The sequence below is a fragment of the Cucurbita pepo genome, chromosome LG13 (genome assembly GCF_002806865.2).
Source record: "Cucurbita pepo subsp. pepo cultivar mu-cu-16 chromosome LG13, ASM280686v2, whole genome shotgun sequence".
Classification (NCBI taxonomy): Eukaryota; Viridiplantae; Streptophyta; class Magnoliopsida; order Cucurbitales; family Cucurbitaceae; genus Cucurbita; species Cucurbita pepo.
In genome coordinates this window covers 8,575,664-8,600,551 of record NC_036650.1, presented here as the reverse complement: position 1 = coordinate 8,600,551, position 24,888 = coordinate 8,575,664, and the positions used below count along the sequence as shown (strand labels likewise).

At 38.5% G+C, this 24,888-nt stretch overlaps 7 protein-coding genes across 8 annotated transcripts; 2 read left to right on the top strand and 5 right to left on the bottom strand.

Annotated features, from left to right (window-relative positions):
• Positions 1 to 367: 367 nt before the first annotated feature.
• On the bottom strand, positions 368 to 1,211 carry LOC111808212 (abscisic acid receptor PYL12-like). The gene is made up of 2 exons (XM_023694057.1): positions 1,130 to 1,211; positions 368 to 980 (listed from the first exon to the last, which is right to left on the bottom strand). Exon 2 carries the CDS (start codon positions 968 to 970, stop codon positions 368 to 370), a length of 603 nt encoding a protein of 200 aa, XP_023549825.1. The 5' UTR covers positions 971 to 980; positions 1,130 to 1,211.
• Positions 1,212 to 2,156: 945 nt separating this feature from the next.
• Positions 2,157 to 4,467, bottom strand: LOC111808198 (dehydration-responsive element-binding protein 2C-like). 2 transcript variants are annotated; one of them, XM_023694041.1, is made up of 2 exons: positions 4,267 to 4,467; positions 2,157 to 3,749 (listed from the first exon to the last, which is right to left on the bottom strand). In XM_023694041.1, the coding sequence occupies exon 2, from the start codon at positions 3,729 to 3,731 to the stop codon at positions 2,439 to 2,441; it is 1,293 nt and encodes a 430-aa protein (XP_023549809.1). In that variant the 5' UTR covers positions 3,732 to 3,749; positions 4,267 to 4,467; the 3' UTR covers positions 2,157 to 2,438. The 2 variants fall into 2 exon arrangements, with proteins under 2 accessions (XP_023549809.1, XP_023549810.1); XM_023694042.1 differs by having other exon boundaries at positions 2,157 to 3,675.
• A 933-nt stretch (positions 4,468 to 5,400) lies between these two features.
• LOC111809161 (laccase-12-like) lies at positions 5,401 to 7,801 on the bottom strand. The gene is made up of 6 exons (XM_023695537.1): positions 7,657 to 7,801; positions 7,421 to 7,572; positions 7,254 to 7,346; positions 7,009 to 7,160; positions 6,808 to 6,936; positions 5,401 to 6,682 (listed from the first exon to the last, which is right to left on the bottom strand). The coding sequence occupies exons 1-6, from the start codon at positions 7,762 to 7,764 to the stop codon at positions 5,589 to 5,591; spliced, it is 1,728 nt and encodes a 575-aa protein (XP_023551305.1). The 5' UTR covers positions 7,765 to 7,801; the 3' UTR covers positions 5,401 to 5,588.
• Positions 7,802 to 9,739: 1,938 nt separating this feature from the next.
• LOC111808032 (biotin carboxyl carrier protein of acetyl-CoA carboxylase-like) lies at positions 9,740 to 14,371 on the top strand. The gene is made up of 9 exons (XM_023693804.1): positions 9,740 to 9,948; positions 10,801 to 10,989; positions 11,742 to 11,809; positions 12,291 to 12,344; positions 12,664 to 12,918; positions 13,021 to 13,083; positions 13,653 to 13,721; positions 13,823 to 13,868; positions 14,120 to 14,371. The coding sequence occupies exons 1-9, from the start codon at positions 9,915 to 9,917 to the stop codon at positions 14,182 to 14,184; spliced, it is 843 nt and encodes a 280-aa protein (XP_023549572.1). The 5' UTR covers positions 9,740 to 9,914; the 3' UTR covers positions 14,185 to 14,371.
• A 1,629-nt stretch (positions 14,372 to 16,000) lies between these two features.
• LOC111808930 (protein EARLY RESPONSIVE TO DEHYDRATION 15-like) lies at positions 16,001 to 16,845 on the top strand. The gene is made up of 2 exons (XM_023695179.1): positions 16,001 to 16,375; positions 16,459 to 16,845. The coding sequence occupies exons 1-2, from the start codon at positions 16,114 to 16,116 to the stop codon at positions 16,617 to 16,619; spliced, it is 423 nt and encodes a 140-aa protein (XP_023550947.1). The 5' UTR covers positions 16,001 to 16,113; the 3' UTR covers positions 16,620 to 16,845.
• A 1,163-nt stretch (positions 16,846 to 18,008) lies between these two features.
• Positions 18,009 to 18,885, bottom strand: LOC111808929 (wound-induced protein 1-like). The gene has a single exon (XM_023695178.1). It carries the CDS (start codon positions 18,612 to 18,614, stop codon positions 18,288 to 18,290), a length of 327 nt encoding a protein of 108 aa, XP_023550946.1. The 5' UTR covers positions 18,615 to 18,885; the 3' UTR covers positions 18,009 to 18,287.
• A 3,499-nt stretch (positions 18,886 to 22,384) lies between these two features.
• Positions 22,385 to 24,723, bottom strand: LOC111808936. Its single transcript, XM_023695185.1, has 2 exons — positions 24,638 to 24,723; positions 22,385 to 24,261 (listed from the first exon to the last, which is right to left on the bottom strand). Exons 1-2 carry the CDS (start codon positions 24,648 to 24,650, stop codon positions 22,595 to 22,597), a joined length of 1,680 nt encoding a protein of 559 aa, XP_023550953.1. The 5' UTR covers positions 24,651 to 24,723; the 3' UTR covers positions 22,385 to 22,594.
• Positions 24,724 to 24,888: the final 165 nt, after the last annotated feature.

Sequence of the window (24,888 nt, the reverse complement as noted above, 5' to 3'; positions counted from 1 at the left end):
TTTATTGGTTTTTTTTTTTTTTTTACCCTTAATTATTTCACTTCATTTATTTCTATATTTATTCATATTATTTCACTTCATTTATTTCTATATTTATTCCTATTTTCACATTCTATTTTCATTTTTAGCGGTAAAAACGAGAGGTTAGACGAACATAAGCTTTCATGACTTTGCTTTTGGCTTCTCTACTAGACCTCACACCAATTAAGTATTTTTTTGTTTATAAAATCATGGTCATTATCTAAATGAAGGGAAGTGAGACTTTCATCATCCAACACAAAACAAAAAGAAGGGTCTCATTTTTTTTCCATAAATTTCAAAAAGTAAAGAACAAAAAAAAAACAAATTAAGAATTATAATGCCTATTTTATAGGTTTTTCGTTTTTGTTTTGGTAATTTTCTCTGATAATTGAGCCAACGACTGTAAATTGCACCGCACAATCGTATTCACGAACACGCAAGTTTCCTCCTCTGTATTTCCAGGCGGCACATCCACCACGTACGACTCCACCACCACCGTTCCTCCGCCTCCCGCTGACACGTGTAGGCTCGTCACCGACCGGTAGTTTTTCAACCGGTGGTCACCTCCCACGATGCTGAAGCTCAGCACGTGGTTTTCGTGGTCTATAATCTCCAACCGCTCTTTACTCGACAGCGCTGGCAGACCCGACACCACATGCACTTCACGGACCGTTCCAACCGTTTCGCCGTCCCCCTCGATGATTCGGCAGCTCTTTAGAAACTGCTTGTACGTTTGTGGGTTGTCAAACCGCCGAACCAACGACCAAACGACAGCCACCGGAGCGTCGATGGTCTGCACCACGACGGAACCACACTGGTGGGACGCCACCGCATGGTTGTGGTCGGCAACCGTGCACGGCGGCAGAACGAAGTGGGGTTTTGGGTTAATGGATGCGTGATGACAATTGAAAGTGGCGGTGCGGCGGTAGAATTGAAGAGACGACGGCATGTTCAATCGTCTGAGAGGTCAAGGATTCAGAAATAAACATAATTAGAGAAGAAAGAGGTGATATATAATGTATAATGGGTTCGGTTTAGCGGCATTTAAATGTAAAATAGAATTGATGAGATCCAGTTGGGAGGAAATTTGCTGTTATTAGCAACCTACTTTTAGCTGCTGCCGTTGCGTGGAATTGCAAGTGGGATGGGCAACTTGCAAGCCCTTGTTTGGACTCCGTCTGCAATTAAATCCACCATAGTTCTAATTCAAACTTCAACTTTGCCATCCCCATTTCCCTCCACTTATTATCTTTTTTATTTCAAAAAATAGTATACAATATGACCAAATCATATATCATATATTTAAATGTTGAATATAAGCACCAATTATGGAAGTTTAAAATTTAGAGAAATTAAAATAATATGTAAATAAGCATTGGATATTAATTAATGACGTTTTTATAAGAAAGATACCCTCATATTAAAATTATCTTCATTATTAGATAATAGTTTCCGTATTTATAATGACAATAAGCAATTAATTAATAAAGAAATGCAGGCACATCTTCCCTTTTTCTTTCTCCACTAAATTAAGAAAATACCATATAAAATATAAAATTGGATCTTAACTAATTAGATATATTCGATAGTGTTTGAGGAATGAGACAGAGCGTAGAAACATCTCTATTCCAGAGATTGTTTTAAGATGACAGTGAAAACAAAGTAGAGTGTGAAAACCTTCCCATAGAAGCTGTCTTAAATTTGTGAAAATAAAGAAGATGAGCTCGGCCTCCACCTAACCCCTAACATTCCAACATGTAAAGAAGTATTTAATCCATTAATTATTTTTCAAATTCAATATGTTTCTGAACAAAATAAAATTCAATTTGTTTAATCAGTGAACATTATTAATCAATGCAAATGGGATTATTTATTTATTTTATTTTTTCTTTTTTGTGCCAACAAATGAAATCAAACGGCGGCTATTATATGTTTATAGTTGGTTGCCTAAGAGTTGAAGCTAAACCGATGATTTATATACGGTAAAATTAAATTAAAAAAAAAAAAAGTGTTAGAAAAAGGTAGCCTCGCGGTGCATCCTATGTCCAAGTTGTCCGACAACTTGTCTTTCTTTTATTTAGATCAGAAAAAAGAGGAAAACCAGAACCAAATTCGATGTGGGATGAAGAACTAAATACAGAACCAAGGGGAAAACCAGGACAACATAATTTGGAATCGACGAACTGCCATGCAGCCAAAATTTTATTGAACTCGTTGAAATAAGCTAGTTAGATCTAAATGAAGATCTCAGTGACGGATTCCCAGATCAGAAGGGAATTGCATATTCTCCAAACTAAAACCTATGGAGAATCTGTCAGCTTCAAATACTAAACATATTTTACACAACAAAGATACAAAGCGGTCAGCAAGTTTGTTCTTTTTCTTTTTTCTAACTCCTAATCTGTCACAACCTCCCTTCAAAATCCCATATCATCCATCTCATAATTCAGGTATCTTATGTACTCATCTGCTGCGGCATTCATATCCTCCTCCCTCCCCTGCTTCAAGAAATCAAATCTGTAGTCGACATCCGCCGGAGATTGCTCCATGTGTTGGAGGCTTCCAAGCAGCTTCGCGTCGGGGTTTTGGAACTGATATGACAAACTTGATGGCTTCTCAGACCCGTGATCGCCGACTTGGGAAGGCGCTGTGCTGTTAAAACCATCTACATTGCCCTGCAAGATGCTTGGATCATACAAGCAATCACTATTTATTAGGCCTAGAAGCTCGTCCACATCAAACATTTCGTCCATTTGGAAGTTTTGCAAGTCATCCACACTAGGAATCTTGGTTCCTGCGGAGACTGTTTGATCATTTCCCTGATCCAGATGTTTAGCATCGTTATCTTCATTTTTCACTTGCTTCTTCTCCACGCTCATCGGCTTCGCAGTGTCATCGGCCTGATCCCCGATTCTCGGCTCAAACATCACGTCCATTTGAAAGTTCTGCAGCTGATCCCAACTAGGTAACTCAGTATCCGGTAGAACTGTTTGATTATTGTGATGCTCGAGATATTTAGCTTCCACATCTTCATGTTTCACTGGATTCTCTAAGCACATCGTAGTCGGAATGTGACCGGAGTGATCCCAGGTCCTCGACTCACCTTCTCCATCTTCAATCTTAACGTTTGAGGGTAGCCTCAGTGTGAACTCCTCAGGCACACAGACCTCAGATTGGTTCGACGTCGTGATTGTCGATCCAGAACATGTGGAAGTAGCGGTTGAAGAATCGGAGTTCCGCAGCCCCAAGTAATCCTCCAAAAGAATCCCCTGTAGCTGCCCTCTGTTTTTAATGTTGGGAAGGTTTAAACGAGCTGTCTCGCCGTACATCGTCCTTGCAGCCTCGTCGTAGGCAAGAGCAGCTTCAATGGCTGTCGGGAAGGTACCAAGCCACAGCCTACTCCCTCTGTTAGGTTCACGGATCTCTGCAACCCATTTGCCCCATGTCCTCTGCCTCACACCTCTATATTTGCATTGTGAATTTAAGGGTCCCCCTTTGCCTTTCATACATCCCTTCTTAGACCCTTTTGCTGGAGCTTTACGAATTGGCTTGTCTTCATCATTACAAGAATCAGCACATTCGTTATAAGCTTTCCACTTAGCGAGCGTCTCAGCCACGGTCGATCGATCCCGTCTACTCCGTGACTTCCTCTTCCTAATGGAATTGGTAGGTAAAGAAATTGCATCAGAATATTGATCACTGAGACCCATTTTCTTGACAACTTTCAACTGAAATCGAAGAAATCAGAGAACAGTGTGCCGATTGCTTAGCAAGTGAAAATATTAGTTCGCCCCCAAACAATTGCAACTTCCTAGAAATGAAAAAAGTAAGTAGAGCGTTTTGTGTAATTAAAACCCTCGAATTTCTTGAGCCCCAGGTAATCAGGCGAAAAAAAAAGTAAAATAAAACCCACAGATTCCTTGAGCCCCAAGTATTGAAACAATATTAAAACAAGGAAAGCGAAGGGAAATAAATGTTCCTGAAATCTACACATTTTGTAGAATAAACATCTTCATGAGGAGGAAGAAAGAAAGAAACTCCCAGAATAAGCCGGAAACCTAATTTCTAAGCAACTCCGCGTCCAAATTGATAAACCCCAAAAAACAATCTCAAGGACTCAAAATCAGAATTCGAGATTGAAATTCGATGCAGGAAAGCAGCAAATCAAGTATAAATTCCACACTGGAAGAAGAAGAAGAACACGAATATTTACAAATAATGAAAAGGAAATTTGAAGAAACCAACCTCTCGATCGTCTCTGGTGTCATACGAGATGAAGAACACCTCTCGAAGCACGCAATTTCTTCTCTTCTTTTCTTCAAATTCTCTCAACCTTTTTCCTTTTTCCTTTTCCTCTTTTGTTAACACTGGTTTCGCTGCTCAAAATTGTTCTGAACGAAGAAGATTTTTTGTTTTAGGAATCCACAAGTATTAAAATCTCCCTTGAAAATGGAGGAGAAAGGTATTTATAGCCTTCTCTAGATGCTTCTGATATTTATCCTCAGCCTCAGGATTAATAAAATAATGACCACGTGGCAATTTCCTAGTCGCTTCGTGGCTCTTTATAAATCTTGACAGCTGGCACGTGGCACCAGAAGTTTCCCGACCTCAAGGGTCTCTCTCTTCCTTGCCGAGTAATTGTATACTTAACGGGAATGCGTAAAATGAAACGGAAAATAAAATTTTAAGTACCCGTACACGCGTTGGACGGGTACATATAACGTTAAATGATCATCCGTTTTTATTTTTATTTTTATTTTTTGTTTTTCTAATCATACGTATAATCTCAACAAAAGTTTAAATTTGCCTTTTTTAATGTATTTATTATTAAGTAAAAGAGTTTATTAAGTTTTAAATTATGTAATAGATAAATTAATTTGATAAAATCTAAATAATACGAAAGATTACAAAATTTAAAATTTTAAAACTTATTAAATACTTTCACAAATAAACAAATAAACAAAAACTTATAATCTAATATTAATCTATTATATAAAGGTTTAGCTTTCCCATAAAAGTAGGCTTATGCTCTCGACATCCGGCACGTGGGGTGGTACGTGTATGCGATAGTCTCCCATTAGCAACAGAACATGATGCCCTTATTTTTTAGCTGTATTATATTTCGTGCCACGTTGCGCTAATTTATTGGACCACGTTGTATAGTTCAGTCAATGCCACGTCAAGCTATTACATGACATTTCCGAAGGTTGATGTGTAAATATAGCATTTTCTTTTATGTCATCGATGGTGTGGCGAATTGAACTACGTTGGGAAGTGCTTAAACTTCCGCCATTTCGGCAGCCGCATTTAATTAGAGAAATCATAGTTTAATTTCAGATATTTTTGCTAAATATTGGAATTTCATATACTTTCGTTCATAGATTGATTCCATATCGAATATCAATTTGAATTTCAAACTATATCTTATGAGAAAAATACAAGAGAACAGTGAAACAGAGCATATGCTATGCCCAGAATTCACAAACTAATTCGAATTTAAAGGATTATTATAATAATAAAAGGAAAGCCCTTTAAATGGGTATGCAAAAATTGGTGCTTTGGTGAGCTTAGCATATCGGGAGATCCGGCGGGGGAGCTTCTATCGACTGCAACTGTCCGACGCCGTTATCCACCAGAAACACCATTGCCAGTCCCCACGTGATATGCACGTCGAAGTGACAGTGCATTATCCAAGCACCTGGATTGTCGGCGACGAATCGGATGACGGCCCAGCCATTGGTGGGGACGGCCACCGTGTTTCTAAGAGGAGGGTCAACGAGGTTGAATTTTTTAGTATCGGTTTTCGGGTTGAAATTTCCGAATCCCTCGGCGATGATGTAAAAATCGTAGCCATGGAGATGGATCGGGTGATTTTCGGGGGTTACGATACTAGTGTCTTGCAACACAACTTGTACTCTCGACCCGTATTTCAATCTGTACCCTTTAGTACCGGGAACCGGTTGAAAAAGTGACTGGCTGACGTTACCGGTGTAATCGAATTTCACCGGTGGGTTAGCTGGAAAATCAGGGGTGACTACGCCCGGAATCCTCTGTTGGAAGGCTTGAAGAATTGAGATATTCGAAGGAAGAACAAAGGACACGTTGTTCATACTGGCCGTGAAACGAGTACCGTTGGGGCCTTGGCATTGGCTCGATTTGAAATTACGTGGGCAATTGTTGAGTCCTAAACCGATGGTGAAGAACAGACTCTCGTCGATTTTGGTCGGGACTGGGACCGGTCTTGGGCTGCGGAATTTCTTGCTGAAGGCAGTGACGGTGGCGGTGTCGTTGTATGCAGGGAGGGATGGCATGATTGGTTTGATCGACGCGCACCCTTTCTTGGCGGCGCAAGGGGCAGATTTGTAGCTGAGAATGGCCGTGGTGGTGGTATTGCCAAATGGTGCGTTTTGGGCGCTTTGGTACGCACGTGCCGCTATGTAGTACCGGTTGGGGACCTGGTTGCCGGAGATTAAAACGTCAGTGGTTTGGCCCGGGCCCAGCATCAGAACAGAGGTGGTGAAGGGCTTCGTGTACGAGGCGTCGGCTCCGACCACCGTCAGCTTGTGGTTAGCCACCGTAAAAAATAGCGCCTGGTTCAGGGCAGAGTTCACCACCCTGAGCAGATTGGTCTCGCCAGAGTCTATATTCACGACTACGGTATCTGCATAATCATTAAACAGAGTGTCATCGGTCATGACTCTGCCGAGGATTGCCGTTGACTAATTTATGTTCAAAGAGTACAATATGTTTGTGATTCCTAACCGACCCAACTGAAAATTGTTCTACCTTTGCTAGAGCAGTTGTAAAAGTCACCGGGTTGACCATTGAAAGTGTAAGCATCGGAGACATTAGGAGCTGCTCCTGTTCTTGTGGCCTGTCGCACCACGTCAATGGGGTTTGCATCCCACCATTCGCCTAATCATCGCCAAAAGAGAGATTATAATAAAGATTAAGACCAATTAGGAAATAATAAAAGTGATTAATTACCCATTAGAAGTATTGCTTCGCGGTTCGGTTTGGGGAAAGGGAAGGAATCTCCACGTCTAGGGCGGATGATCAAGGCGCCATAAACAGTGGCCCGAAGCCATGAGCTATGAGCATGCCACCATAGAGTCCCTTCTTGTCCTTGTACCGTAAATCTGCATTATTCATTCATAATGTTACAAAAATTAAATCTTTTTAGTTATAAGTTAAGCTAAGTCTTATATTATATTATTTCGAGTTATCTCTACCTGTAAGTATAGCTTCCTCCGGGTCGGATTGGGCACTGAGTCACGAATTCAGGTCCATCCGCCCACCCAGTTCTAAGCTGCCTAATCCCATGCCTACAATTGCAACAACAACGATTATTATCTTAGTCGAAACGAATATATTAAAACAAATCTGTTGAAGGAGTTACCAGTGAATTGTGACGTTGTATTTGGCCTTGTTGATGACATTGACGATGAGAGTATCGCCATTATTGACCTCCAATGTCGGCCCCGGGAACTGCCCGTTCACGGTAATGGCATTGTGGGTTTTGCACAGCCTCTTCACTGGCGTGGCTTGAATCTGCATTGTTTAGTTCTTAATATTAAAAACAGCAATGGAAGAAAGTAAAGGAGCAGAACCCAAATGAAGGAAAGAAAAACATACAACAAATTGATGGCGATGTGTTTGTGGGTGGGCCAAGGACAAGGCCGCCGAAGCAAACAGAAGCAAAACGGCAAGCCAATTGGGAGTGAGCGATGGTCCAGCCGCCATAGCTGATCAGCACAAACCCCAATGTGTTATTATCGTAATTAAGAAGAAAAAAGCAGCGATGGATTGGAAGAGAAGGGTGGGGAGTTGAGTTTATATAGGAAAAAAAGAAAATGAAGTTGTTTGAGTTTGGCGGATTAGGTATTGATATTGAACAAAAGGGAAAGATTCAGATTAAGAAGGCAAAACACAGAGTTCAACATAATTGAAAAGTGGTTGCACCCACTGGAGTGTTTGAATTTGAGAGTGGATTTCATATTGAAACGCTTGCTTCACCAAGAGTTGGGTTTAAATTGTGTATATTTGTTGGCAGCACCTATTGATTGTGTGTATCAACAGTGCAGCGAGCGAGGACATGGGTGTATTGACGGTGATCAAAGAGATCACTGTAACTCACGATCTTCCTTTTGATTAGTCAATGTGGATGTGAAACCCCACCTTGATTGAAGAGAGAAATAAGTGGAGCGAGAACACTGGACCCAAATAGATGTACTGTGAGATCCCACGTTGGTTAGATGGTTAGAAGCAATTTCTTTCGATACATGTTACCATTTCAATTTCAAACCATTGAAAGGTAATGACATGAAAGATTAAAAAAAATAAAAAATAAATAAAACTGTTGATTAGGTAACCAAGAAGTGTTGGAGAAGAGGGGAAGGAATTGGAATTGATGGTTACAGATTTATAAAGTCAAAGGACCGTAACGAACCTGTGCTGAACTGCCTAGTATACATTATGTCAACGTCAAATAACAGAAGCTTCATTCCTTTTCTTACGTTTTTCAGATTCATTTAGGAAATTTTGAAAAAACATGTTATGTTTATACAATTAATTTACACCACGTTGTTTGATTTTTGTGCTTCTTCAAAGCTTCATTTTCGTTGGTTGTTATGGTTAGTTGAGAACCCCACCGCTTTTATTCTCTATTTTTCTCTTTCATTATTATTTTCCTCAACCTTCCACCATATCTAACAATGTTCATCAACTTTAGAAATTATTATTATTTCAACCCCTTTCTATATTTTATATGTTTCAATATTTCATTTTAAATATTTACGAATCATGGTTGAGCATTTTTCACGAGTAGACCTTGTTGTTGCGAGTCGTAGGGAGGGACTTATGTCACCAGAAATAGAGACTAAAGCAAGTGTTGAATTTAGAGTGTTAAAGATAATAACTTGACTTATTATACTCTTAAATATGAAACCAAAAATACTGATATTTTGGCAACATTCCAAGTGAGATGTATTTCTACGGTGCTCGTTTTTCCCATTATGAAGCATGGCTAGGAGATCCTACTCACATTGGCCTTAGTGCCCAGGTGGTTTGACCAATAGTGGGCCAAGAAATATTGAATGGTGATGTAGGCGAGGATTTTCGAGGAATACAAATAACCTCGGGTTTTTTTAAGATGTGGCGAGCATTTGAAGTAACTAGTGAATTACAACTTTATTTTTAATAATTATGCTCGTTTGATAGACATGCATCTTTTTTCCCATGTTAGTTGAAGAGAGGAACAAAGTATTCTAAGTGTGTGAAAACATTTTCTTAACAGACGCGTTTTATAATCTTAAAGAAAAATTCGGAAGAAAAAAAAAGTAAAAAAAGATAACTAGTAGTGGGCGCTGTTGTAAATGGTATGAGAGGCATACACTGGACCGCTCGCTCCAACAAGGACATTAACCACTAACCACTAAAAAGAAAGTGGACTTCATAAACTAGAATAAAACTAGAAACCAACATTTGTTAATTAATTTTATAAATAAAAAATCAATTATTATGGGTTTTGTGGATCTGTTCGAGTTTCATCGTAAGCCCAATGGTTTGAATGGGCTCTTAAAATACGAGACAGGCCGGGTCGGATCTCAGTTGCCGCCTGCGGTTGCATATTGAAAACTGTGGGACAGCATTCATGTGATAATAACCCAACTAACCGAGGGAAGAAGCTCAGAGCAACTATGAGTATGGGCGGAGTTTTCAAAGCTTCACATCTTCAAACGGAGACAAATTCAACTCACAACTGGATAGTATAGCATAACTCCTTTCTTCTCTCTCGATTTTGCCTCCATATCTTCGCATAACTTCCAGGCTCTTTTTTGCTCGATTTTCTTTCGCCTCCTCCGCTGCGTTCGAGTTCACTTTCGCTCTCCTCTATGGAGTCCTCCGCTACGCTTCGATCCTTTCATTGTAAGTCTTTCTCTCCCGCTACCTCTCTGCTTGTATGCAATTTTCATTCATTTCACTTGTCGTGTTGCGGTGCACAATGATGTAGGCTTTCGAAGTTTCCCTCATATTCTGTAATTGTAATTCGAATGCCGATGCTATTATTGATGTTGATTGAGAAGATTGTTTGAAATGTAAGTGTAAGTTCGCATTGTAGAATTATGAGTGAGCCGAGCTTCTTCGATCGTGAATTTGCATTTCGAAAATGGAATGTAGTGTAGCGTTTCCGGATCTAGTGTGCGATTCGTTTGATTGTTTAGTTATTTTGAGCTACGATAATCGATGGCATAGGATTTTGTTCGTTCGTGCGGTTCTTTGTGTTCTGAACGAATTTCTTTATGATTTCTTAAATAAGAGGATGTGCCTATCTTGATTCTCTTTAGTTTAGGTAGCGTTGGCATGGTAACAGCCTATCAGGCAGCACACCTTATTTAACAAATTAGTTTTGTTGACTTATCAATAATGCTTTCAGTTCGGCCTTTGATTATGAACAACACGAGGGTGAAAGATTTAAAAAAAGGTTCGCTATTACATTTCAATGAGGTTCTTGAAATTCTAACATTTTCACGGTTCCTATATATATATATATATATATATTATTTTTTTAAAAGAAACAACGACGATTGCTGCCTTCATCTTCAGTTGTCACCATTTGTTGCCGGGATATATAACCCAAAGATAGGAATAGGATGCATTGTTTCTTTGGAATTACATCAAACCTCTATTCTTTCTCTTCATTTTATTTGTAAAAAATTAGTTTAAGGAATCGCTCACCATATGCATCTAAAATGTGTATGTTATTCTTTGCCATTCCAGATTTTTCAGGTGGTTCACGTATGCAGTTAATTGAGAAACCAAGTAAAATTTATATGTCTAATACTAATAAGTCGTGCATTCAAGGATTATCAAATTTTGGTAAGCCCATCCATGTTCCAACAAACCAGAAGAGAACAGGTTTATCGTGCACAAAGGTGCCCAAAGTTACTGAAACTGCTAAACCCAATGGTAAGCTTTATTGAAGTGGAATTTTCTGTATGGTTGAGTTCTGTGATTAAATTCTGTTCTTCCTAGCTGTTCTTATCCATTGTAGTAGGAAGCATGAAAAAGAATAGTAACTATAATGTGATTATAAATATTATGCTTTCTAATGCTAGCTACTGATGTGGCAATTTGTTTGATCATTATATGCATCATATTGGATAATTTATAAACTCATACCTTTAGGCTCGGTTGGGGAAAATAATTTCTATATTTCTGCTAAATTAAGAAGAAAGCTAGAGGTACAATCTGGTTTAAGGACACGTATTGATAAGAAATTCAAGTCATGCTGTCTCCCACATCCAGGACTTAATTTTCCCTACCAATCTTTGTCGCTTATCTCCCCTCTTGTACGGTAATTCTCTCTCCGCCTCAAAGTGCTCCTTATTGTAGGGCTATCGGTCCCATTCTAAGAAACCTATGCAGGAAATTTCAAAATTGTCCCTCCAAAATACAAGTGGCCCAAGAAAATATTTATGTGCATTCTACTCGAGTAGAATGAAATCATACCCCTGTCAAAGATGGCTTAATTATGCATGAGTAGTTAAAGTATTTCATCCATGGTGAACTATTTTGGTTTCTCAGGCGTAACTTTACTCTTTTGTTTCTCTTAATAGTGATGGTTCTTTACATTTTGCTCTGAAAATATAGATATGCATTGATTCAGCTGTCCAGTTACATATTTAATGACTTTTGTACCTTCAACTTGATATTGGCAGACAGCGTACTTGACGGTTCAGTACTGAAGAAGCCTGCAGCTAATGCAACTTTTCCTAATGGATTTGAAGTGAGTTTAAATTTGATCTTCTGTTCCGGTTTTTTTCCCTAATTTTGGGCATCCCTCTTCATTAGAACATTATAACTTCATCTGAAATTCGTATGACCGGACTTACTGAATTCATATGTTATGAGCTTCTCCTTTATGGACTATATGTGCATATGATGGACCTTGCAATTGGTACTGAATTAGAGTGCCTTGGAATGATCCCATTATATAAAAAAAGCTTTTATCATTTTTCTTTCTGTAATTTTTTTTGTAACTTGCTTACTGCTTTATTCAGTCCTTTACAAAGGACAACCGTAGGTCTTGTGCCCTGTTTATTCATAATGTCTTGCTGAAGTTCATATTATTCTCTTACAGTTGAGAAGTTGGATGTTGCACTTTAAACCTAATTATAATTGTAATATTGTCTTGTCTGTACCTTTTTGAACATTTACGTTCTATCCTTCTGACATGAACTGACGTACCTACTGTTTCAAATCATCAGGCTTTGGTGTTGGAGGTTTGTGATGAAACAGAGATTGCTGAACTAAAGCTAAAGGTCTACTGAAACTCCAATTTTGTATAATGCTTTTTTATATTCGAACAGCCACACGGGGTTGAGAGTCTTTTTCTTTTTTTTTTTTTCGGTTTATCCTTTACCTAATATCATGATTTTATTGAGAATGAAAAGAACATTGTACGAGAGACTCTTATAATGATATACAGCACATGGTTGTTCAATCAATGAAAAAACAGATGCTGCATTTAAAATTTCTTTAATTCTCTTTTCTTTAGCCTAGGAGTAAGTTTCAGGGACATAAAGATGTAGTTGAGTCAATTTACACTTGTATTGACCTTCACTCTGTTATCTATTACAGGTTGGCGAGTTTGAAATGCATTTGAAGCGGAATATTGGAGTGGTAAGAGCTCCTCTGTCTGCCATTTCTCCGACAATACCTCCGCCAATTCCATCAAAACCCATGATTGAGTCAGCTCCTACTGCATCAGCACCTCCAAATAATTTGCCAGAGAAAACAACTCCTTTTACCAATGTTCCCTTAGAGAAGTCGTCAAAGATAGCAGCTTTGGAGGCATCTGGATCAAAAGGATACGTTCTGGTATCTTCTCCTACGGTATGTAATGCATTAATGTGTCAGGTTCTGTTTCGTCCGAAAGAAAGAATAGTAAAATCTGAGAAATCCTATAAATTGAAATTTTGCTTCTGCTTTCACTAGGTTGGATCTTTCCGAAGGGGCAGAACAATTAAGGGAAAGCAGCAGCCTCCTATCTGCAAAGAGGTATTGCTTTCAAGCCTAATTTTTTTTACTTTCAATAAGTTATTTAACTTTCAAATTGTTAAATCAAGGGAGAGGATCCTGTCACTTCAACTGGAAAACTTTGGATAGCTCGGATCTTCTTTTTCTTTGGAAGAAAAAAAAAACTTTTATCTGCTTATTCTTCAGATTAACTGGAACAACCTGGCCCAATAAAATACTTGACAGTAAAAGTGCCTATATATACAGCCAAGTGGAGGGTGGAAGCGTGAACCTATTATTTAGTGATGAGTGCTTTAAAAGTACAATCAATCATTAGAACAAATGATCTGTTCTATGAATGATCAACCTGCTTCAATTAGAGCTGCTTTTTTTTTTTTTTTTTTTTTTTCTNATATCGTTGAATTGATAGGGATGTATGAATAATCATCTCACCCTACAACGAAGCTATAGAACATTAATTCTTACTATCCTCGGTCATGCTAACATGTTTACGACTTTCCAAGAACCTTGTGCAATTTTAGATAACATTTTTGTCAAATTTAGCAAAAAAACCACGTATTTCATGATATGGCGGCTTCTTTCATGCACAGAATGACATGATAAAAGAAGGACAAGTAATTGGATACGTGGATCAGTTTGGCACTGAACTTCCTGTAAAGGTACATGTGAACGTTTCAATGCAATATTTTTGTGCAAGACCTCTATAGCAGCAGAAGTATCCATTGATGCTAATTTTCATCCTCAATTCTTTGTTGAGCAGACAGATGTGGCTGGCGAAGTATTGAAGGTTCTCTTCAGGGAAGGAGGTACGATTATCCTGTTTATTCAAACAGTTGAGAAGTGCTACGAGACATCTCAGTATTGAAAATAAATTTTATGGTCCCTTCCATGGACCATGGTTGCTTTAATGTGCTCTGATTATTATTATTATTATTATTTTAAATTGTGGAAGTGTTGAAATCTTGCTATATCTATGCAATCCTCAAAATTCTGAACTAAGGTTGAACCTGAAGTTCACTGAGAGTTCCTCTTAATTCTATTTTATTGTGGTTTACAGAAGCTGTTGGCTATGGCGACCCCCTCATTGCTGTCTTGCCAGCGTTCCATGGAATCAGGTTATGATGATCCCCCCGTCAAACATTCTAAGGTGGTTTGCAGATTTCTGATTTCGATCATTATTTTTTTGAGTTTTGTTACGTAATTTCCCCGTCAGATTGCTGATACGTAATTTGTGTAGGTTTATGAGTTTTGTTACAACGAAGATTTAATCAACCTACGTATACTATTTGTGGATTAGTTCCTTTTATTATTCCCTCTCTCCTCTTTTGTTATAATATAATTATTCGTGTGATAGACCTACTGATAGAGAGATTGCCAGCGACTGCCTCATTCTCAGGAAACAAAAAGTCGGAGCTCGAATTGATATATTGAATTGGTAGGGCTTTCTCACTATCTAATTTGAACAAATCCTCATTAGAAGGCAAGGTAGATCATTTAGGATTGAAAAGGAGGCTGATGATCTTTAATATTTGTTTATCTTGGCCCATTTGATAATGCTTTTTTTTTTCTTTCTTTTTTTACCTAGTTTTGCTTTTTTTTTTTTTTTCCCAAACAAAAATTAAACGTGTTTGATAATAACCTTTGTATTCAATGTATAAAAAGCAAAATAGGTTTGATAATATTTACTTCTTTAAAATCGAGGGAAGGAAAAACATCAAGATTGAGAAAAGTTTCCCACCATGGAGAGAGAGAAAGTTGGGTAGATGTTTCATAAATTTTGAACAAATGGATTATTTGATAATTGTTATTTTTCAATATTCATCGTTTAAAGTTTTTTATTTTTTATTTTTATTTTAATTTTAGGTTTTAGTTTTTCATTTTATTATAACATTGTTTTTTTTCTATAAAACTATATTTGTTTATCGTTTAAAATATCATTTTACTTTCTTGTAAACATGTCTATTGCTTTTTAGTTTTGAGCTAAGTTTTTATTTCTTAAGGTTCAATGTTTTATACTTTTATCTCTATTATCAGTTGTACCGATTTTTTAAAAATAAATCTTGAGAGATAATTAGTTTGTGAAAATTTTAAATTAATTTTAATAGTTTTGAAAAATTAGTAAAAAAAATTATATAATCATAATTGAATAAACTCTTTTAAATTAACTAATAGACATTAACACTAATGATCGGATATAGTTATATAGTTATAGTGAAATACCTAAAAATTAAAATTTAAGATTAAACAGAAAGAAAATTCAAACTTGAAAATTAAAAAAATTAAAAAAATCAAATAAAAAACTAAATGCAAATCTCACGAATAAAAAGAAGATTTTTGAAATATAATGACTTAATAAAAACTAATTTAGGAATTAAAAGGGTTTTTTTTTTTCAACATTTTAATTGAATAAATTTCATGTAAGAAGTTTAAATAACAGAAGAAATTGATTTTCCCGTTATTTCTTTAATTATTTTTTAAAAACAAGGTTGCTTTTCAACATTTTTGAGGTTGATTCTAGTCCATCATGTCCACCCGCACTATTTATCAAAATTTGTGCAGTTGCGTGAGGTGGGCGGTGGGCGGTGGGGCCTAGTGGGTGAAAAAGAGAGCAAAAAGGGCAACGGGTACAGTCCCTTTAGGATAAGAACAATGACGTGGAGTGTTCGTTGTGGATAGTGCTAGGGTTTATGGATCAGCACGAAACCCCGGAGTAAATTCTTGGAATCAATTTATTAAAATAATATTAAAAAACTACCTCTTTCTCTCTCTCATTAATGACATAAACTTTTAGTTTTCTTATTTAAGATCTATTTTTAATTTTCAATTTTCAATTTGTTATATAATTTAATATTATAAAATGATGTTACAATTTCTTATTTATTTATTTATTTTATTTTGCACTTAAACAGTGTCATTTTCGTAATAAAACTAAACCCTGAGTGCTATTCACTTTTTCTTTTTTATATATTTCATCCCACGCTTTGGATAAACCTTCGTCTTCAACTTCAAGCTTCTATTCAGTTCTCCACAGAGCTTAAGCAAGCAGTGGCTATGGATGTGGTTGCTCTAACAAATTCGTCGTCTTCCGTTTCCATGTTGAATCCTAACGCTCCATTGTTCGTTCCGATGGCCTACAGGACGGTGGAGGATTTCTCCGACCAGTGGTGGGATCTCATCCAGTCGTCGCCGTGGTTTCGTGAGTACTGGCTTCAAGAGCGCTTTCAAGATCCTCAAAACGATCTTTCATTTCCAGAAAATGATGAAATTGTCCTTCCGGATCTCGAGAATTTCCTCGAGGACTTCGCTTGTCAACGTAAGATCTCAAATCGAGTCAAGTTTTTCCCGTCTCTTAATCGAGCTCACTAATATGTTGTTTTCTTCTGATTTCTTCTGCAGAGGAAGAGGAGGAATTGGAGTTTTCCAAGGATTTGGTTCCAATGGGAGCGTTCCAATGGCATAAGGCTCGAACTGGAGCGGAGGTTCCTAGGTATGCTCAAAAGGCCCCCAAAATCGTGAACGTGAAAGTAACTCCGAGGACGATTCACCAACCGCGATAGACTCGCCGAGGAATCTCCAACTCATCGAGTACGTTTCTTCATCAGAACTCAGGAACCATTTTAAATTGTTGTTGATCTAGGTTTTCCACATCGTTTATGTACAGAGGCTAGAACTTGATCTGTTCAAATTTAGCTCTGTTTGTCTGTGTTTAGTTGATGTAAATTTGTACCTAGTCTCACTTTCGTTTCCAAAAGAATCTAGTTATTAATGTTGTTGACTTCATAACCTTGCCATAGAATTGCAATTATGCTAATTTTCTGAAGAACTTTGAGAACAAAGAACAACCCTAAAGGGGGCCTCATTGCCTTGAGCATTATGAAAACTTGAACCATTTGATAAGACATCGAACACAGAGCTTAGGTTTTCTTGATGCACTCCACTCCTGACAATGTAAACAGACCTTCAATTCCACCACATATAGCCAGAAAACCAAGACCCATTAGCATTATGAAATCCTCCGATTCCAAGAATTTCTCGTTCTGAAATGCTTGCATTAGCCATTCTGATCAATTCCTGATCCAAATGCATGAATCTGAGGAATAGTAGGAATTGGATTCATTCATTTGAGCTCAGAAAAGCAGAGATTCTTTGAGCGAGGTGGAGAAGAATCTGGAAATAATATCATTTGAGTGAGAGGTGGCTTTGTGGCAGGCAGGGCCATTTCTGAATTCTGTCCCCTTGGTACACTTTTCAAGTTTTGTCGTGAACATGGTCTACTTTCCCTGCAAATATCTTGCTTCATTTCTTACCTTTTCATTATTCGTTTTACAACACTCATAAATGACGGTCGGTGTAAGAATCTTAAAAAGGTTTCTACTACAATGTTACTAAATAAAATAAAATACAAATTAATCCAAGTGCTGGATGAGTCAGCAAACATTTCTTTAGTCAAAGCTTAAATAAACATAAAGATCAGACGGTCAAGAGTGATTGAGATGCAGTTGAATCACAGCAAGAGGGCCCCATATGGACCGTCTGATCTCGAAGATCAGACATCCTACTTGTCATATCCCATCCCAAGCAAGTGGTTAAAAAAAAGCCCTCACGCCGCTGATGGGCCGTCCGAGAACCTTCTGGATCTCAAATCACATCCATCCGTACACGTGGCAGGCAAAACACATTAGTTAGTCTCCTCCTTCCTTTCTATTGGGAAGGCTGTTTTTCGACGTTATCCAAAAAAAAATCGGCATATTTTCTTCACGTTTCATTTACGTTTTGCACAGATTCGCATAAAACATAATACCCATTTATCCTCCCCTCTTAAATTCTGCAAATTTTTTAGTTCCTTTGAGCCAGAATCCATGGCCGTAGACACCCACCGAACCAGAGTTTACGTTATTCACAATACAGAAGGAAAGTAGGAAGGGAAAAAGATTGAGAATATGAGAGGCTTTTTGAAGACAAACATTGGAACGTGTCCTTATTGAAAAGATTACAAATACGTCGGGAATTAGCCAATTGGATGTCATTTCCATGGCGTTTACCCAATCACCACACAGACAAGTATATAAAAACTCACAGAACAGAAATTGTAAACAGCAAAGCAATCGACGCGGCGGGACGATCCAAACAAAGCACACACGCACACACCCTATGTTTCTTACATCTCTCTGGAGCTTTTTCAGATTTATTTTGTTGGGATAGAAACCAGAGAGATCGGTATTTGATTAAATGGCCAAGACGAGGCCAGGCACCGATTTCCCGACCTGATTGGACAGACTACTTTCCCAAATGGAAGGGCAATGGTACAACGAAGAGGCAGAGGACGACGGTGAGTCGGTTGGATCTCCGAGACGAGTAACAGTGAGGGAGGAATTGAAATACTCGCGAACCTGTGTGATTATCCCATTCGTGACGGTCCAAGCGTGGATCCAGGAGATGGAACGGCTAGGATCGCAGCCTTCGACGAGGACGGTAGGGCCGAAGGATGTGATTGATTGAGGAACGAACTGAAAGGATTGGCCGTCGGATGAGGCTCCAGTGAGAAGGCGCATCAGAAATTGGTGCGATGGCGGACCGTGGAACCACCACTCGAGATCAGGGGCGAGGATTTGGTGAACGGTGTTCACGTTTCGAGAGCTCAAGGCCTCATATAGGGCAAGAACCACCCTTTGATTACTGGAATCTTCTTCCTCCAGAATTCCCTGAGAGTTAGCCAGTTCTTGCAGAAGCTTGCCTTAGCCTAAGCCTCGGACTCCCAAGATTTTGATAAACGACGGTGGAGAAGATTAACAACACTGTGTTCACAACCAGAAGAGAACCGGTGAGGCTTTCACGGGGAGGAAAGGGTATTTATAGGGACGAGCATATCTGGGCAAAGAATTCTCTACATCCTCATCTATTTTGGAGATTTACACGTGGCCAATCAAAACGCACGGCGAATACATTCGTCCATTTTGGTAATTTCCGCTAAATTAAGTGGAAACGTGGCGTGTTCTGATTAGTGGACATTGGTTTGCTTTATGAAGCGCGATGCAGGGAAACGAAAATGGAGAATGGTCAAGCCAACTCCAGTTGACCAGAAAAAAAAAAAAAAAAAGAAGGTTTATAAGATTACCCTAAGCCCTACTTTACACTCTCTACTAGGAGTCACACTTTTATTTTATTAATATATTTAGCGTTTATAAAGTCATTTCAAATACACTACGAAGCTATTGATATTAAAAATTCTAAATTTTGGGTCGTTATTATTTGCATAGACTTAGAATAAATAAATAAACGAGCATTAAAAAGAAATCCAAATAGGATTGAAGTTAGGCTTGTTGTTGGGTGGGAATGGGTATAGTATGGATACCCTATTCTCCTATCCATTTTTGTAATACATGTTGAAAGGGAGCATAGGATATACCCTTAGTTGTTATGGGCATATGAAACCTTCCAAAATCAATAGGTTCATAGGTTCATGGGTTCTGTCGATGGTGGGTCAAATTACTTATGTGAGCCCGTCCCTCATGAAGTTTCCGACACATATGTTACTATTTAATTACAGCTTTCGTATAAGTTGGTGGACAACTTGATAGGATATTAAGCATGGATTTTGTTCTTTTTTAAAAAAAATTAATTACTAATATAAAGTAGAGGGGGAGATGTATTTTTCTCATTTTTTTTTTTAAATAAATAAAAAATTATTTATTAATTTAAAAAAAGATGAGCGATTTGAGGGGCGGCTTCCTTTTTGACTTCTCCACAGGAAAAGGACCGTTCCAATATCTCTATTTCTTTTTCATATAATTAATCTCTAAAACTTAATAATAATTTCCCATGTCTGTGAATTTACAATTTTTATTATTTTTTAAAATAAATTTAAAAAATAAAATAAACAAAACAAAAAAGTAAAAAAGGAGTAATTATGCAACAAACCGACCAAACTCAATAATGAAGCAGTTTGGTAAATAATGGAAGAAAAATAGAGCATTTCATAATTAAATAAAGCCAAATGAATTATTTGTGTGAATATAAAATTGCTTCATACAGTACACCCCATGTTCATCTGTCACTGATAGGGCCATCACGGCCGATTCTGGACCACATGATCTTCATCAGATGGATTTTAAAATTAAACCCAAACATGGTATATATATATATATATTATGCATGGTGGGACAGTGAATTGGGTGGGGACGAGAAATATAATCTCATCCCCATCTCATTTATCCAACGGGTGAAAATGTTTCCCATTCTCTCCTCCATTTTCGGTCAAAACAGGAGATTTCCTCCCGTTCGGGGTGGACTCCTATGGATAAAATGGATATCTATATCCAAATGTGAGGGACCAGATCGACGGTTGAAAGTTAAGGCGGCGAAAACTAGGTGGTCCTGAAGACAGAGTAGAAGTTTAGACCGTGTGAGCAGTAGAAGTTTGAAGGGAAAATGGTCTAAAATGAACAGCAGGAAGTGAGAGAGGGAGAGAAAAAAACAAATAATGAACATTATGGTATGCGCATATCCCACACACTAGACTGTCTCATAAACCCAATTTGTGAGGAATAATGGCAGATTTTGAATGTGAACGATCAGCAAATGGGTGATGTTACAGCTTTTACGATGGCCACTAAATCCAGCTCCATTACAGACATTTCATACGACAGCTCCACCAATTATGGCCATGAAAACGACCCATCACTGACCTCGAAACTAATCTGTCGTTGGGATACAGACAATACCAACAAATCAATGGACAAACACTGTTTCCTTTCCATGCTTGCCAATGCAGATACAAATCAATGGACAGATGCACAGCAGTAACAGTGTTCATGATATTTTTCTTTTCAGAGAAAGAACAGCACTTGCAATAACTGATGATACAAACTATTTACTTCAACACAAGTGTTAGCAGAGCATATATTGTGTGATGCTGATTGCAATGAGCCAACATGAACAGTTCATAAGAATCATATTCAATGGGAGGAGGGGTGTGGCTAAATTCTTTGAACAGCGTGTGGGACAGTGTTGTAAGGGCGCTTCTCCGACAGCAAACACTTGGAGTAAGGACAATATCTATTAATTTAAGGTTCTCGAGTCATTTGAAGTAAATTTAAGCGGGTCTAAGCTTAAATGACCTATGGTTGTAACAGTATGTGGAGCCCATTTTTAGACTTTTTAAATGTGTGAAATCCAACATCAGTTGGAGTGAGAACGAAACATTCTTTACAAGAGTGTAAAGACCTCTCCCTAGTAGACGCATTTTAAAATCTTGAGCGGAAGTTCGAAAGGAAAAGCTCAAAGAAGACAATATTGACCAACGGTGGGCTCATTTTGCCGGATAGTCTCTTGGTTAAAGGGCTGAGGAGATGAAATACATGCAGAAGTCACTGACAAGGGTATAAATTTTGCACAGTTCTTTCTAATCCTTAAATTTTGTTTGATGTTGATGTTGACAGAAGAATAATACGGGTTTTCAAGAATATATGGTTGCTATATAACCAAATCTGCTATCTGTGAGGCTTCACCATAGCTCCTCTGGAGTCTGGTAAGCAGTTTTTTAACCCCTCAGTTGTTGGCTCTTTGCTTGAATTGGGAAAGTGTGAGATCCCACGTCGGTTGGAGAGTGAAACGAAACATTTCTTATAAGGGTGGGAACTTCCCTAGCAGACACGTTTTAAATCCTTGAATGGAAGCCCAGAAGGGAAAACCCAAAGAGAACAATATTTGCTAGCGATGGGCTTAAGCAGTTACAAATGGTATTAGAGCTAGACACCAGACGGTTGTGCTAGAAAGGACGCTGGACCCTCAAGGGAGGTGGATTGTGAGATCCCATGTCGGTTAGAGAGGGAAACGAAGAATTATATGGAGGGGGTGGATTGTGAGATCCCATATCGGTAGGAGAGTACAATGAAACATTCCTTGTAAGAGTATGGAAATCTCTTCCTACCAAACGCGTTTTAAAACCTTGAGGCGAAGCCCAGAAGGGAAAGCCGAAAGAGTACAATATTTGCTAGCGGTGGGCTTCGGCTATTACAAATTCTATCAGAGCCAAACACCGGGTGGTGTGCCAACGAGAACGTTGGTCCTCCAAGGGAGGTGGATTGTGAGATCCCACATCAGTGGGAGAAGAGATCGAAACATTCCTTACAAGGGTATGAAAATCTCTCCCAAACAAACGCGTTTAAAAACCTTTAGGGGAAACCCATAAGGGAAAGTCTAAAGAGGACAATATCTACTAGCGGTGGGCTTAAAGATAGAGGATAATATCTACTAGCAATAGGCTTAGGCTGTTACAAAAAAACCATGTTACCAGCAAAAACGATCATCATAGTACACAATATGCAAAAAAAGGCCAAAGTGGATATTTGAATAAAACTCAAAATCATATCAGTATGATACAAACTTCAGGCTTTCAGTAGGAGCTCTCTACGTGTAAAAGACATTCAAGAATAAGGAGGCAATTCCAATTCATTATAAACACACAAAAATAGTACAAAAAAACACTAAATCCAGCCATATACCACAAATGCAAGCCTTTACCTCAACCGAGTTACGTCGCTTCTCTCTGAATCAAAGGAGGCGAAGGAGGCATCATAGTTTTATCTGCACCTTCTTCAAGTTCCTCTTTCACTGAAGTAAAAGCCCTTTGTGGACTGTCATAGCCCTTTGAGATGGGAACAGGAGACCCTCCTGCAATAATCTTAGATGGGCTGGAGATGTTTGCCTGTGGAGAACCTGAAATGGATTTGTTATCTTCACCATGGACCTGCTTACTCCCCCATGCTTCTGTTTGTTTTCTGCAAAACTTCTCTTGTACTATGTCATATGAATTTCCAGTGCGTGCCTCTTGTGCCAGAGTGCACCAACAACAGAAGAGCCATAGAGTGCAGTCAGCCACAGCAGACTTGCCAAAACAAAAGCTATATGCTGGCAAATTGTATCTCTTTCTCATCTGTATCCGCCAAAAACCGCCATAGAGTAAACCAAATACACAAAGAACAATCCCGGTGACCGCCATAAGCGTCCGAACAGTTTCGTTATCAATGTTTACAGCAGCTAAGAGAAAAATCCAGAAAGGAGCCATACAGAACAGAATGAATGTTGCAATATGGACATACATATTTCCAAAGCCTAGTCTCTCCATATTCCAACCAAATACACAAAAGCTACAGAAAAGGGAAAGGTATGCTAGAGATATATCATCCCAAAAGTCGAGTATTCCACCACTCCACTGTGGACTCGTCTCGATAATTCTGTGCTCATCTCTTGTTGCAAGCGAATATCTTCTCTCTAGTGATTTCGACCTAGACGGTTGCTGTTGATCACCATTAACCGTCTGATTTGGAAGCTGCGCTTCCTCGTCGATTTCAGAATCATAATCCTTCCCCAAGGGGCTAATTATAGTGTAGACACCAGCGATGGCTGGTGCAGCAATTGCAACAGATATGCATATTCCTACTCCTATGGCTGGACGCTGAGATCTCCTGTAACCCAAATTCAGACCACAAAGTGCATACTGAGCAAAACAGTTCACGTTGAGGAGAATTATAACCACCAACATATGCGTCCATTCATGAGGCTTGTAAGTCCCATCCTTGCAGTAAAGCTTTCTAAGTTTAGTAACATCTTCGCGTTTCCATCGAGATAAAAGTATGAGATGGTAGATCCGTTTTGGATGTTGGTACAGACACATAAGTGTAAACAATGCATTCAGAATTTGATTATTGACTTCAAACCAAACATCTCTTACGGATTTTTTCGGCAATGCAGCGTTTAACATCCCGGTCATGACAAGGAACAGGATTGCACCAGACACAGCAACACCAATTATCCAAATGAAAAGAGCTATGTTCAATGGGTCTCTGATCCATGTCTTGCTCATGTTCAGGAGTGAATCCCAATCAATTTTCTTAGAGAGTACTTCACTTAGACGTTCTCGGAAATGATGACCACTTGAAAAACGCACAGAACGTGACATGTCGTCCTTCTCCTTGGCAATCTGCTGGAACCTAGCAGATGCTGAACCAAATTTGAAGAAACTTTTCTTAATAGGAGTCACCACAGTAATGGAGATAGGGGATCGTCTTTGTGTGACTTCATCATGCAATAGGACTTTTTGAGATGTAGAGAAGTTGAAAGCATTTTGAGCTTCTCCTTCTTTGCTATTAGATACTTCTATTTCACCATTGCCATTTCTATCGTTGGTTGAGGCCATTGCTACAAACAGTACCAAAAAATGCTGCATCAGTTCACATATCCATCAAATGGATCGTAAGAGAGAAGCCTTTGTGTATGAACTCATTACAACCAGCAATCCATTAAGCCCAAGAAACTAGAAACATGGAAGCTCAAGAAAATCCCCAAGAATAATCCAGTTTTATGATGAGAATCATCATGCCACGCTAAAGTAGAAAGAATCAATAATATAGCAAGCTGTTGTGTTGGCGAATGAAATGAACAGTCCAAACAAAAGCTAACCCAGAAAGATAAATCAAACCATCCCCAAAGCTATGAAACCAACACCATAAACAGAATGATTGAGATACCCAATTCACTAATTCCCCCAAACCATACAAGTTTACTTACGCCTTACCAAAGTTCAGCATAACCAGTTCGTCTCCTGAAGAAGTAGAACAACCCACAAACTGAATGGGAAATTTACGAGTCAGGGCCAATAAAACTTACCTAAAAACTGAAAATTAGCGGATTCCACGAGGATTCTTCCGAGAACAGAGGAGCTCAGCTATCCGATTTCAATAAAAATTATTGAAGGTTAAAGCAGAATGACCTGTTCACCACCACATACTGCAAAAAAGGGCATTGTAAGGACCCAACTTCCTCGAT

Bases quoted from the DNA above. Each gene is read 5' to 3' on its own strand.
- LOC111809161 (XM_023695537.1), bottom strand. From the start codon at position 7,764: ATGGCGGCTGGACCATCGCTCACTCCCAATTGGCTTGCCGTTTTGCTT. The intron at 7,573-7,656 runs GTATGTTTTTCT...TAAACAATGCAG, and splicing joins CACATCGCCATCAATTTGTT to ATTCAAGCCACGCCAGTGAA. The intron at 6,937-7,008 runs GTAATTAATCAC...GGCGATGATTAG, and splicing joins CGAAGCAATACTTCTAATGG to GCGAATGGTGGGATGCAAAC.
- LOC111808032 (XM_023693804.1), top strand. From the start codon at position 9,915: ATGGAGTCCTCCGCTACGCTTCGATCCTTTCATT. The intron at 11,810-12,290 runs GTGAGTTTAAAT...TCAAATCATCAG, and splicing joins CTTTTCCTAATGGATTTGAA to GCTTTGGTGTTGGAGGTTTG. The intron at 13,084-13,652 runs GTATTGCTTTCA...TTTCATGCACAG, and splicing joins AGCCTCCTATCTGCAAAGAG to AATGACATGATAAAAGAAGG.
- LOC111808212 (XM_023694057.1), bottom strand. From the start codon at position 970: ATGCCGTCGTCTCTTCAATTCTACCGCCGCACCGCCACTTTCAATTGT.
- LOC111808929 (XM_023695178.1), bottom strand. From the start codon at position 18,614: ATGCGCCTTCTCACTGGAGCCTCATCCGACGGCCAATCCTTTCAGTTC.
- LOC111808930 (XM_023695179.1), top strand. From the start codon at position 16,114: ATGGATGTGGTTGCTCTAACAAATTCGTCGTCTTCCGTTTCCATGTTG. The intron at 16,376-16,458 runs GTAAGATCTCAA...TTTCTTCTGCAG, and splicing joins CGAGGACTTCGCTTGTCAAC to AGGAAGAGGAGGAATTGGAG.
- LOC111808198 (XM_023694041.1), bottom strand. From the start codon at position 3,731: ATGGGTCTCAGTGATCAATATTCTGATGCAATTTCTTTACCTACCAAT.